This window comes from Hirundo rustica, chromosome 19 (assembly GCF_015227805.2).
Source record: "Hirundo rustica isolate bHirRus1 chromosome 19, bHirRus1.pri.v3, whole genome shotgun sequence".
Taxonomy (NCBI): domain Eukaryota; kingdom Metazoa; phylum Chordata; class Aves; order Passeriformes; family Hirundinidae; genus Hirundo; species Hirundo rustica.
In genome coordinates this window covers 450,883-464,875 of record NC_053468.1, presented here as the reverse complement: position 1 = coordinate 464,875, position 13,993 = coordinate 450,883, and the positions used below count along the sequence as shown (strand labels likewise).

At 54.5% G+C, this 13,993-nt stretch overlaps 1 protein-coding gene across 1 annotated transcript in view; it reads right to left on the bottom strand.

The window, feature by feature from the left end:
* The window catches only part of MNT (MAX network transcriptional repressor), a 28,448-nt gene extending 15,855 nt beyond the window's left edge, over window positions 1-12,593 (bottom strand). Inside the window, exons 1-4 of the mRNA XM_040082546.2 lie at window positions 12,503-12,593; window positions 3,171-3,732; window positions 979-1,020; window positions 179-290 (exon numbers count right to left, since the gene is read on the bottom strand). Coding sequence (XP_039938480.1) covers window positions 179-290; window positions 979-1,020; window positions 3,171-3,732; window positions 12,503-12,575 — 789 coding nt within the window. The 5' untranslated portion in view covers window positions 12,576-12,593. The remainder of the gene's footprint in view (window positions 1-178; window positions 291-978; window positions 1,021-3,170; window positions 3,733-12,502) is intronic.
* Between the last annotated feature and the right edge of the window lie 1,400 nt (window positions 12,594-13,993).

The following is a 13,993-nucleotide window of genomic DNA, read 5'->3' as shown; positions in this document are numbered from 1 at the left end:
ATGGGAGTTCACTCAGCCTGGATCTCTAAGATCACCTGAATTATCTGCTCACTGCTGGTAAAGATGATTTGCAGTTAACTTGGAACTTTTAGAAGGGGAGTTTCTCTCCCGTTTCCCTCTGCACTCTCAGGTCAGCTCTGGTCCCTGCAGAGCCCAGCCCCGCAAGCGCTGCGCGTACCTGGATGTATCGCAAGGCACTCCTGAGGACACTGAGGTTTGAGGTCTTCTTGTCATCGACATTGGGGATGTTGCGCTTTAATGTCTCAAAGCACTCTTTCAAATGCGCACGTCTAAAGAAAACACAGGTGGGTCGTTAGCTGCCAGGAGACACACCAGAAACCAATTCCACCAGAGGAGAGAGCTTAATTGGGGCCGTAATCCAGCAAAGCACCTACACCTGTGCATAGCAGCCCCTCATCCCCCCCATGCTCACTGCTGAGCCAGCTCACCCCAGCAGAAATTGTGCCTGGGTTCTATCCCAGCTTTGCTAGGAACACTGTGCAGCATTAAATAAAATATCTCACTGTGTTGGTGCTTTCACTGTCACCATTCTTCCAATTAACTAGTCAGGCTCAGAGGAGTCTTACGTCAGAAACTGATGTTTATTCTGTATTCACACTGTACCCTGACCCTTGATTTGGGATATTTTACTACTTTTAAATCAAAAGAGTCACACTGTTATGCACTGTTACTGCTTTGCAGGATCAGGGCTTTGCAGGGCGGCTGGGATGCAAAGGTGCAGTTAAACAGAACATATTGGGAAGTAAGAAATGCAGAATTGAGCTATAAGAAAGCCAAGCAATGCTGCAAGATTCCGTAAAAGTCACTAAGAATTTTATTCAGGTTGTCTGTTTAAAAAACAAGCAAACAAACAAACAAAAACCCACCAAAGCCAAACAAATATTGACAGATGATAGGCCAAAAATAAAGGAGGAGAATTACAATTAAAATAACCCAAACCCCTGGCTTTCTACGCACCTGTTCTTCTCCAATTTATTATGTACTTCCCTGGTCCCAACCCTGTAACCCAAACAGAACAAAGATCAGCTCAGTGTCAAGTTGAAAACTCCTGCCTTGCCCCTGTGCTTGCAGCAGTGTCTGTATTGTCAAGATGCAAATGCAGTAGAGGTGTTCAGATATCACTGGTTTAACATTGAGTACATATATATTTCTGCCTATACTGTTTTAAGATAAACTCCATACTTTACATGTGCATCAGATGAATTAAGCATTATGCACATAATGCACAGAAGATACAAACAGGTGTGATGTGCGTGTAATTATACAGACACAGCTACTACCAACGAGGAAAGACACCAAGTATGAATTTTAAGTATTTGTACAGACCCAGAGAGCCCAGATTCTGACCTGGTTCTGATCTATGCCCACACTCCAGTGGGACAAGGTTTGTGCAGTTTTAAATTCAAGTGTATGGGACTGGGGAGACACTTCAAACTGCTTGGGGGTTTTACTGTGCATTAAATAACACAGCTGAGGATAAACACAGAATGAAGCAATACAGGAATTCTCCAGTCACTGCTGAAGGAAAAAACAGAGTGAGTTTCTGGTTTTGGGGTTTGAGTCCACCCACTCTCTGAATCAGAGGAATATTTTTAGGAAAAGCCAAACAAATACATGTTATCTCAGTTTGTCTCAGCTCCAGTGGTGATAAGGTACACTAGCAGATGTAGAGATTTCAAGTATCTTTCCTACACTGTGCAAAATAATTATTTGCCTTTGACTGAAAATACAGGACATTAAGGTAATCACATTTAATAAATTGTCACAAATATTTGACAGCGTTTTTCCATGAAACATTTACAGGCTGAAAAAGACGTCTTTTCTGGCTTTTATGGAGCAATTCTGGGGGGATGCAGTGGTGATGCTGCACTCCACACTAGCACCACAGTCTCCCCAGCTCCCACGGGCAAAGCACAGCCTGACAGCACAGCAGCAGTTTGTGGGTGCAGCCACCCCAATGCCCACAGCCCAGGCAGCCAAACTGGTGCAGCCTGCCCTGGTACCCCCGTGCTGGCAGAAACCTCCTCCACAGCTCCCTGAACCCACATAACATCAGTGACAGGGTCTCCTGATCAGTGCACAGACTGACAGACCCTTCCTGCAGCAGACAGGCTCTGAAGATCCCTATCTTCTCAGAGGAATTATACTGGCATTTTACCGAAGCCGGTATCTTCGCAAACTCCTAACTGCATTACTTCAGCTGTTTCTTTCTATGCATTTTGGGATCTCTGCATCCCAGTGGACACTATGAACCTTTTTCCTGTCTACTACATCTCCTGGAGCCCCCATGGGATTCCCACCATCTCCAAAACTACTGCCAAGAGACATGTTCCTGCTGCAGGCAGCCAGAGGCCCAGAAGAGGCACAGCCAGGAGGGAAGACCAAACAGATCCAGGTCACTAATGCTGCAGGAAAACTGAGGGGCCAAAGGAAACAGGCAAAACTGCTGCGAAGAAGGGAATGGTTTGTTCTCCCAGCCCATAAGCAGCAATACCAACTCCCTATTGGGATACTGTGGTCTGGGAACAACCACCTACAGAGAAGGCAGGGTCATCAGCAGCCAAAGTCCTTAAGAACAAGCCAGACGAACACTAACCTGGAGGAACATCAGAGCCACAAGTCCTGTCAGAGGGTGAGGGCAGACTAAATAGCCTTTAGCCCCTTCCAGCTGCAAGATTCTGAGCCAGCAGGAAGCCCTTAGCACTTACAGCACTGAGAAACTGAAACAGCAGCTAAGGTAATCTCTGTCCTCAGAATAACATCTCCCATATCCCATTCCAGTTTTCAAGAAAGCTCCCACAAGCAGCAGCGCACTTTGATTTCCCTGACCAGTACAAGCAGAGATCTTTTGCCAAACGTAACACAAGATACCACTTGAGATCAGACAGGCAGGGCTGGGACTTGCTTCCTAACACAGTTCTGGCCTGGAAAAAAAAAAATCCTTACACAAAATCTTACAGTGTGGAGTGAGGGAGGGAAATAAAAACCCGTCAAGGTAAAAAACCCTGCTCTCAGCGATTCAAAGATGTTAAACATCTACGGGTGTTGGTATTTCTGATCTGACTGCACTCTGCACAAGCAGGAGCCGCTCCGGAGAGACGCAGCTTTGCTTGGCCCCTCCCGGACATGCATCCACACCGCGCACTCACCCTCCAATTCTCTTCTTGAGCTCGATGGGCTTCATGTCGTCCGCCGGCGCCAGCTTCAGAGCACCGAGCGGCGCGGGCGCGGCCGGGTGCTGCAGGGGCTGGATGGGCTGCGGGACCACATGGTGCTGGGAGATGGCCAGCACCGGCGCCGCGTAGTGCTGCAGCTGCTTGGGGCTGCCCGACGGCGGGGTGGCGGCTTTCCCATCCGGCAGGTGCGGGCCCGGCGGCCGCTGGATCACCGGCGCCACCGAGGGCGCTTCCTTGGGCACGCTGGGAGTGCTTACGAGGGGCTGGTGGCGTTGGGCGAGCGGCGGTGACAGGGCGGTCTGGGCCGCTTGCTGGGGGGAGCTGGTGACGACGGGGATGGGAATGACTGAAATGGGAGCTGCCAGGGGCGGGGGCGGCAGGGGCACCGGGCCCGGCGGGGAGATGGGCACCAGCAGTTCGCTCCGGGGCTCCTCTGGGGAAAGGGCGCTGTTGGCCCACGGCACGCTGGCCTTGCCCGCCTTCTTCTGCTCCTGCTCCCTCTCCAGGCAGAGCTTCTCATGCTTCTCATTCTCCTCTGAAAGAGAAACACCCAGAGTGAGCAACGGCGCTTCCCTGGGTGCAGTCTACAACCAGCACGGGGCAGGATCCTTAAGTTAAAACATCCTGGTTTTTTTACTGTCCTGAGTAAATCCCAGCTCAGTGGACGCTGCACTGATACAAACACATCAGGGCACCTCATTACTGCTGTGGATTTTAATCAAGCTCTTAAACTTGGCTTTGACGTGTGTACATTCCTATATGTTTTCAGAACACCAGACAAAGTAAATGAAATCTGTGTGGCCGGACTAGCAAAATAAACCTCATCAAATGCAATCCAGGGCTCTGGCTTCAACTGCGTGAACATGGCACAAACAAAATTTATTTATACAAGTCCTGTGGCGCCAGTGGCCCTGGCACCTAGACATTGCACAGCCTTAATCAAATATCTCCAAACCCACCATCCGTGAGGATCAGCAGATCCCGCTCCTGACAACCTCTGAGGAGCTGCAACAAAAAGTGGTGCAGCAAACTCTTCACAGTAATATAAAAATATCTGGAAAATAAAACCTTATTTTATCAAGGGAGGGATTAGGGGAACGACATGGACAGTTGGGTGTTCTGTCTTACACAGTCACCAACATCAGGCAATTCAGAGGAAGCTCTAAGAAACATCCCAACAGAGCCTCTCCCAGGAGGAGTTTGGGCTTGACTGAAACACTGAAGTCAGAATGTGTATTTAGGAAATTGAAGAGAAGAGCATGTATTCCAGCCACCTGGAATTACCGGGTTATGTTCAACCCCCCACTGATCTTCAAGAGAATCTGTATTGAACATAACAAGTGGAACAAGGGGAAAAGGTCCTCACCAGGCACAGAGCTAACCCATCCCTTGATCTTGAGGGGCATAGTGCAAAACTACAGAAAGCAACAAAGGGAACAGAACTCTTACTCCCGATTCTGAATGCCCTTTGGTACATGTGACTGCACAGCAACACCGACCCAGATTCAGTTGACACAATTTCCTGAAGTTCAGCTGCAGCAACAGCCCAAACATACCCCAACCTCCCTCAGGAGCGCAGGAGCCAGGTCAAGCAGCCAGCTGCCAAGGTAAACACTGTCCTGAACCCACACATGGAGAAATCACCCTCTGGATCGAGCTCTAGCACTGGGGCTGCAGCCTTGGTCTCTGACCCTGCAGCACTCACAAAAGCACCACATGAAATTCTGTCATCAGAACAGAATTTCATCCATAGAGAACACTTCCCAGGGCTGCCTGAGACTTAAATCCAAAGTTTTCATTCAACTTCTGCAGCACAAGTAAGGGGTGAGTGAGCAAAAGTTCTGACTGACTCCAAAACAGGAGGGAGGTTGCTTAAGCAGCAGCTGAGTCTTAAAGCTGCATTTCTCCGTATTTTCTCAAAATACTTCAGGGTATTATCAACAGTTCCTTAAAGAAAGAAGCGAAGCAGCACAGAGTGGCAAAAACCTCACCAGGAATCCCCTGACGCAAACACAAATCTTAGCTACCGACGATTTCGGAGTGGTTCAGTTGAACAACATTAATAACAAATAAAGAAAAGCCCTTTGTCTGCAGATCTTTTGCTCCACTTTGCTGCTGGTTCACAGCCAGAGCCAATGCAATGGCCCTGGCACAGGGTGCACGAGGAAACCCAACCCCGAGGAGCTGCTGACTCACGGTGTTCCCTGAGCACGTCCGGCCACGCACAGGCACCCGGGGACAGAGAGAGCGGCCGGAGGCTGAGCGGCAGCGCCTTCCCAGGCACACAGCAGCCCAAAGCCCACACGGAGAGGAGGGGGCGGCACAGGGGTCATTAATGGGAAGCCCTGGCAGCGCCGGGGTCTGGTGAGGACAGCAGGACCTGCCCGGTCTGCTGGAGGTGACACCGCCACAGCAGAGCAGAGCACAGCATCCAGCCAGGACACCCGAGATCTGCACCGCCGGGAGCACGAGCCCAAGGGGAACTCCTACAGTCAGTAACACCCACAGGGGATGGCAGGAGCAGGGAAGCAAGGTTAAAGCAGGCGCTACTGATCAGAAGTATTTATGTAAATGTCTCTGGAAGCAGGGGCAGCCCTCGGGCTGCTGACAACCTGCCAGCAAGGTCTTTGGTGTTGCTGCCTTGAGCTAAAGAGTTTATTACAAGGATTTTTTTTTAGCCAAAATCTAATACTAAAGAGCCACTGTCCTCTTGGGTCTGACTTAACCCACAAGCAGAAAGGACCCATGTTCCCAACCCCAGCAAAAGGACTGGAGGGCCCTGAGACACCTCTCTGGACAGAAAAAACCCTTCCATTGGGTAGTGGAGATCAGTCTCCTGCTCGCTTTGCAGTCACAGCCTGCACACAAACCAAAAACACCCTCTGAAGGAAGCCCCCCAAGGCTCTATAGCCCCTCAAGGCTCTATGTCTTCCCATATGAAGGAAGCTCACCCACATTTGGTCACAGTTCAAGGATCAATGATCAGCATGCTGTGTGCTCAGACACATGCAAGGCTCATTCCCCACCCTGTGGCACACTCAGCACAGGAACTCCTGCAAACCCATACACAAAAAGCAGCCAAGGTTCAAGGTATCCCCTTGGGCAAGAGGATAGCTGAATCCAAAGGTGCCCCTCAAAATTATGCATAATTTCCACTCATTCTTCACAGTATTATCAAGGGGACTGAGGACAGAACAAACTATAGGAACCAGTCCTGAGAATTCCCAGGGGGTCTGAACCACAGCCCAAGCATGAGGGGTCCTGGAATCCCACCCTGCACACACCACTCTGCTTGCCAGCAGGTTCATATGGCAAGAGCAGGCCTCAGGTCCCTGGCCATGCCAGCCAGGCAGTGACAACAACACTGGCAGCCATGGGACAGAACAGCAAATCCTGTCCTGGGAGGACACAGGAACAGGGTCAGCACCCCTGACCGGTGGCCTGGTGCTATTTTAGGGCCTCGATGGCTCAGGAGTGCATGGTACCGGGCACTCCTTGTTACCTACTAATCTGCTGTGCTTAAATATATCTCGTCCCTTTTGCTGCCCTGGAAATACCACCCATCTGTCACAGGCAGTGCTGCCAGCGCCAGGCAGGGAACAGCGGGCAGAGCTGCACGTGCCCTCGGGCTGGCAGCGTGGGCATGCAGCAGCCAGGGCATGGCCCGAGCCTCCCAGAACCATGCTGGAGGAGCATGCTAAAGGGACGTCAGTGCCCTTTGAATGCTCCCACTGTCACTAGGGACACTATCAGTACCAAGAGTTTATCAAGGGCATGTGCCTTTGCATAGACAAGCATCCTACCTCTGTGTGTGCTCAGTGAAGAACATCTCTAACTCCAGAACAGTGAGGCAGCTCTGTAGTGTCATTTTCTGAATGGTCTGAAGTGTTTTTCTGAATCATTCAACACCTCTGGGAGCTTATCCTGCATACCTTGAACTGCTACAGCCCTGGAGAGGAGTGCCCTGGGTGTCATTCACAATGGATTTGCAGCGGTGTCACCTGCAGGAGTCACTCCAGGCTCCTACCAGGAAAGTGCTGGGTACAGAAGTGTCTCCAAGTATTTACTACTGCCAAGGCTGCCCTGGAGGGTGACAGACATGCCAAGAGGAAGGAGCCTGGAGGCTGGTTTCTGTTTCTGCAGGTCCCTGGCTCTGCAGGGGAGAATCAGGAAGGGGGAGATAAGAACAGTCAGCAGAACTGGAGCCCAGCAAAGCTCAGCATCAGCCAAGCAAGCTCTGAGTCACAGCAAATGCTGACACCAGAGGCTGCAGCACACAGCCACAAGCACTTCCAGGCCTAGGAACAAGCTTGCAGGACTGAGAACCCTTTGAAATTGGGACCCTTTTCTGCATCCTTCTGAATTTTGGCTGACAACAGCACAAGCCCCACTTTTTTCTCCTACCTTAGCTAAAACTTCCCAGTTTGGCGTCCACCCCTTGGCACCATTGTTTCTTCACCAGTGACATGGCAGACCCAACACAGGGCACTGCTTCCCAAAGCCCTCTGGGCTCCTGGTCGTGCCCCCAGCACAGAGCTGGCTGCCAGGCACCCGGTGACACTGCCACACGGCCACTGCCACTGCTGCTCAGCGCTGTGTTCAGACTGCAGCCTGACACCCAACGGTTCCATGTCCTCTCCTCACACACACTGGGCCTTGCTAGCACCTCAAAGACCAAGTAAACTCTATTTTAGGAGCACACTGTTCACAAAGGAACCTGAAATGCTTCACAACTAGAAGTCAGAAGTTCACAATACACTCCAGAGGAGCAAGAGCTAAGCCAGTCTACCTGAGGTCAGTTTCAGGGGTTCAGAGACCCCTACCCCCACCTGACCCTCTCCCTGCTGAGCGATCTTGCTGCACTGCCACTGCTGTCACATGCTCACACCTCATCTGCAGGCTGGGTCACCATTCACTACTAACAACACCCAGACCTCCACTTTCTCAGCCAGAGGATGATGATGCTTTTATTCATATCTCTAAAGGCAAAGGAAAATCAGCCTTCATGTGAACTATTCTTCCTTAGCACCTACCAGTACAGACCATTAGTGAAACCAGTGACCTTGGTATCCAAACCTGGAATCAATTAAGAGAAATGACAAGGTGATCCTCTTGCCTGATAAAATCTAGGGAGCACACACTGTATTAGTACTTTATGGAGACACGTGGTTTACAAGGAAGCATTTACTTTCAACAAAACCGTTGCAGCTTCTGGAAGACAGCAGGGAAAGACCCTCAAGAAATCTTGAAGCAGTTCATCTCCCAAGCCCCAAAGAAGAATCAAGAATAACTAAATAAATACCTGGCAGACATTTCTAAAAACAGCTTCTCCAGTCTCTACAGATAATCTACCTTGTGCTTTAATAAGCTATTCCAGTGCTTAAATGGAACACTGAATCAGCTCCAGAGTAATTTTAGCTGCATTTTAGTTACAACTAACTCTTTGTGGACAGAAGAAAGAAATTAAGGGTGAGGATTTAGCAGCACTACAAAGGAAAACAGATCAAGACTGCATAAAAAATAAAACCATCATGGAGAACCTCATCTCTACAGAAGCCCCAGGACCATCATGTCACGGCTGCAGCACAGCAGTTTGGAAGGCTGGAGGGATGTACAGCTCCTCTTGGACCTTTCAGCGTCATCTGGGATAAAGTGCAGGAAAGCACTGGCTCTGACAGGCCAAGTGGGCACCAACAGCACATGCTGACTCTGCTCCACCATCCAAGGAGTTTCACCTGGGCAACCAAGCAGGTGAGCTGTCCTACACAAGACGGGCCTGTGCTTTTCCACCAGGCATCAGCATTTTCAAGAGACAGGGAGACAAAGTAATGCACTCTGATAAAAAGCTTTCTGTATTTCTGTCAGCTGAGCAGCTTCTGTGTCAGTTCAGAGCAGTAAGTGGCACTGCTGACAGGCAGGACCCAACCCACCTGCTCCTACGCACGTGAGGACGCTGCTGTCCCTGCTTCTGGCCCAGGGACAGAGGCACACACTGCAGCAACACAGTGAACCATGACGTGCCTTAAACGTACAGATTGGAAAAGAACAGTAAACATGAACTGACTTAATAAACAGTATTATAAACAGCCTATGTATCCTTACAAAAAAAAAGGATAAAAAACCCAAAAAGCCCACAGATATGCCCTCAGAAGAAACTCTTGAGACCCCGCTTCATCCACTGCTGGCAAGTGCTCTCTGCAGGCTGCTTTGAGTCATGAGTTACAGCTCATGTGTTACGCAGCCAGCACACATACTGCTCGTGTGTTACACAGCCAGCAAAGGAGCACAGACAGGTGAAATGAGTTCAGTGAGTCATGGCAAAACTGGATCTGGCAGATAACAGCCAGCCTGTGAGGTAAGCATGTTTGCTCCAGGTAACATTCCTCGATTCTGTGATGAAAACAAGGGCTCACTGCTGCACCTTCATCCCAGGGCTGCATCAGGGGTTATTTCCACAGGCTGCTCACTCTAGCCAGCTTTCTTCTCAAGGAAATGAATGGAAATGTGCAGATTACCCTTTAGAACCCTATCTCCATGCTTGAAAAGGAGAAGATTCAAGGGTATCTGCCCATCAAAACAGGGAATCACCACCATCACCTGAACTGGCTGCACCAAGGCAGTTATCCCTGCAATCTCATGACAATTATCCTTGCCACCCCCAAAATTCAGACATTGCTGTGTCACAGAGCAAGGCTCTTCCTGAAGTCAAAGTCTAATTGTCAGAATAGGCATGTCACTATGGCACTGTTGATCTCGGAACTGCAGTGCAGCTCTCCTGTACCTGGAAGCCTCTGGAAATAGATAAACTCACACTGTGTGTTGAGAGGCGCTTTAACCACTCCTGAAAGAAACCCAGGTGGGTGTGCTGCCTGCAGCAGGCAGCGAGGCCAAGGCCGAGGCCACACACCCCTGGAGATGCTCGGGACTTGTGTGTGCACCCTGGTGAGACCAGCCAAAAAGCCCCACAAGGTTTCTGGAGATGCAGCCCAACACTATACTGACAAGATCTGCTGAAAGACAACAGTGAGAGACCTCACTGAGCAGCACATGGCGCCACTGCCCAACCACGGATGCTGGGTCTGAGCAGGTTCTCCTCCTCACCCACTGGCACAAGGAAGGGGGCACCACAGCCAAAGGAAACCTTTCTGGTCACCACACGCCATTATCACTCCCAGGCAACTAAGTGTGCCCAAGTGGCAGGTAGGTGAGATGGAAAAGCCCAGAACTATGCTTGCTGCGGGGTCACTGCCTGCGCTGGCACCACTCCGGAAACAAATGGTGTGAATGAACTGTGCAGCATCAAGAGCAGCAAACACAAGCTGGACACTCACAGATGAGTATCTATGGGAAAAACCCTAAGAAAACAAGTATCAGTTACTTGCATTTATGAAGAAATTTGTTTTTCTTAGATCATGAAACATTCTTGGATCAGCCTAAATTCAAAGAAGCCAGCACCCTCTAATTCAAGTCGAATGTCTCTGGAGCTTGCACATAACAAAGGACCCCAGGCTGTGGGTCTGTGCCCATGTAAATGAGTGTTTTCATGCCTGGGAGGCATATGTTTACAGCGTGTTACAGCAGCAGCAGGCCCTGCTGTCAGCTGCAGACCCAGCAGCCCTTAGATGAGTTCAGTATGTATTTTTTAATGCTGTTCCCAAAATTTTTTAGGCCATACTGGACCCCTGGAGTTCCGCAACGTAACTGGGGATGTAACACAGACCATAACAGAAGATTTCAAGGGGGAGGGGAGGAAGAAGGCAAGGCAAGGAGGCCGACCCAGTCTTACTGTTCTTACTCATTACTCCCCAGTCTTTCCCAGCTGTTCCTCTGCTCGTGCCCTCCCCTGACATCTTCCTGCCACCCAAAGGTCACTGCAGGGCTCCTCCCTCCCGTGCGACAGTCTTCCTGGTGTTCAGACTTCCCTGAAGTGGCCACGTTTGCACTGACGCTACTGGTCCTGCAACCAGCCCAGCCCTGACGTGTCTGTGAGCAGGCACAGTGACTGTGCCCCCCAGCAGCACCCAGAGCCCAGCGCACGCTCGTGACGGCAGCCGCAGCCTGCAGCAGGCTTTGTGTAACACCACATCCCTGTGAGCTGCTCCTGGAACTGAGAAACCTGCATGATGTCTTTCCTTTACTGTGTTACCCGGCCTATACACCCTGCTCAGCAGTAATTCCTGTCTCAGAAGTTGTCCAGCACAACAAGCCAGGTCGCACCTGCTCCCCTGTAACCCAGAGCATTGCTTATTGGACCCACTCACAAGATGCTCCCACAGCGTGGGGCAGCGGAGTGGCAGTGGAAGTTATCTCCCAGCAGCAGGAGACAAACCCAACAGCCTGCAGACGTCGAGCCGCGGGTGCTTTACTGCTGTACCCTGAGCACAGCAGCCACCTGTAAGCCCGGAGCCTGTATCAGCACAGGGCTGGCGGTAGCAAGAGGACTGTCACGGGCCGGGAAGCAGCACCGGAGCTGTCACCCGCCCGGCGGGAAGCGCGGACCGGGCGGCCCCCGCCATCTCCAAATCGTGGGGCGTGCTCCGGGCTCGGGAATCCTCCCGGCCCTGCGCGGCCCTTCATCACCGCATCCCCCGTCTGCTGCGTGACTCATCACCGACACAATGGGCGGCGGCACAAAGCGCCGCTCCCGCAGGTCCGCCCGAGTCCCCGCGCGGGGGCCGCCGCGGGAGCGGGGCCGGAGCCGCTGTCCTGCAGCCCCGCGCGGGCGGCGGCCCCGCCGCGCCCAGCGCTGCCGCGCGGCCCCCGGGCGCGGATCGCCGCTCCCGGAGGGCCGGGGCCCCCGCAGCGCCCGAGCGGCGCGGGGCGCGGGCGGTGCGGAGGAGCGGGCGCGGGGCGGCTCGGCGCGGGCGGTTCCGCGGGGCTCCCCCGGCCGCTCCCGGCGCCCCCGGGCGGGGTCCCGCAGCCCCCGGAGGGGCCGCGCGGGGCGGGGCCGCGCGCACGTGGTGGCGGGCGGGGCCGAGCGAGTGACGCGCCAGGCCCCGCCCACCCGCCGGCCGGGGACACGCAGAGCGCGGGGCGGGGGCGGCGGCGCCCCCGGCGGGAGCGGGGCCCGGCCGAGGGCGGCCCCGCCCGCGCGGAGCCCCCGCCGCGCCGTCCCCGAATCCCCCCCGAGCCCTGACGCAGCCCCCGCCCGCCCCGAGTTTCCCCGGGCCGGATCCCGCCGGCAGCGCAAAGCCCGCGCCTGTGCCTCCCCCCCACCCCCTCCTCGGTGCCGGTGCCCGTGTAACCCCGGGCCGGCCGGGGCTGTCAGGCGCGGCCCCGTGAGGCGCGGGCGGACGGTCGCTCACCACGTGCGGTCTGCTGCTGCTGCGCCTGCCACTCCAAGAACCGCGCCGCCTCCAGCAGCGTCTCGATGCTCATGGCGCGGGCCCGGCCGCCGCCGCCGCCGCCGCCGCCCGGAGCGCGGGCCCGCCCCGCCCGCGCCGCCCCGGGCTCGCCCCGCCGGCCGCAGCGCTGGCGACAAGATGGCGGGTGGCAACAGAAACACAACAGGCGGGCGCTGGCGCGGCCCCGCTACTACGCGGCGGGCGGCGCCAAGACGCGGAATGGAACACGGGGCGCCGCCCGGACGGGACCGGGCGCGCCGGGACGCGGCGGCCTGCCCGGGCCGGGGACGCGCGGACGCGGCCCCGCGGCCCCGCCGGTCGCGAGGGGCGGGCGCGGCCCGGGTCGGCCCCGGGGCAGGCGGCGGGCGCGGGACGCGGCTGCGGCCGGGCCGGTCCGGCGGCGGCGCGATCCGGGCTCCGCGTTTTGCGGGCGGCGCTCCCCCCGCAGTGCGCTCGCGGCCCGGGGCGCGCTGTCAGCGCGCGCGGGCCAATGGGCGCGCAGCACAACACGCGTGCTGCCCTCCACATGGGCGCCCCGCGCCGCCGCGCGCCTTAAAGGGGCCGCGCCCGCCGCGCCCCGCGCACGTGCGGGCCCCGCGCCTCCGGCGGGGCGAGCCCGGGGCGCCCCCGGTCCGGGACCGGCGGAATCGTGACAGACGCCCGGGCCGCGGTAGCGGCCGCTCTGCGAACCGGGCCGCGTCCGGCACCGCGCGCCCGGGTGCCCGCGGGACGGGCCCGGCCCCGCTCTGCCCCCGCAGGGCTCCCGAGTTGTGCCCCAGCTCTAAAGAAGCTTCCCGAGCTGTCCCGGTCACAGGGCGCGTGTGGCTGGGGGCTCTGGCGTGTCCTGCCCCGCGGCCGGCGGGGTGGCGGCACGGCAGGGAAAAGCCGGACTCTTTTTATGGCTAAAAGCAAGGAAAAGAAGGAGCCCGTCAGCACACGCAGTGCCTGCCTCCCGGGAAACAGCTCACGCTGCGGCTGCCTACGGTTAACTTGAGCAACGTTTTCCTTTATACGGCCCCTTTGTCAGTAGCTTGCAAAACTAAACTGAACTTCAATTATCCACAAAGAAATTTTCCATTCTAAGTATCCACCTCTGATTGACTTCTGGTTTTTGGCTGGGAAAACATACTGAGTTAAAGGGAAAATAAACTGGTTAGAAAAACCAGTCCTTCTCACAGAAGGAATGGGATTTAAAAAAACCCCCAGATTTTCATATGAGACTTTCATTCTACTTATAAACATTAAGGAATTTACAAACCTAAAACTACCCTGAGAACAGCCACTGAAGGGGACAAGCCCAAATCCTGGTGACATGGGCCATACTGCTTTGTGGAGCTTGGGGCTGACTCTAAAGGTGCTTCTGTTTCCCAGCGCCCGTGCTGGGCGGTCAGGGCGATCTCGTCCTTGCTCAGCATGTGACTGGTGGCCTCATGCACTGCACGTTCATCTGAT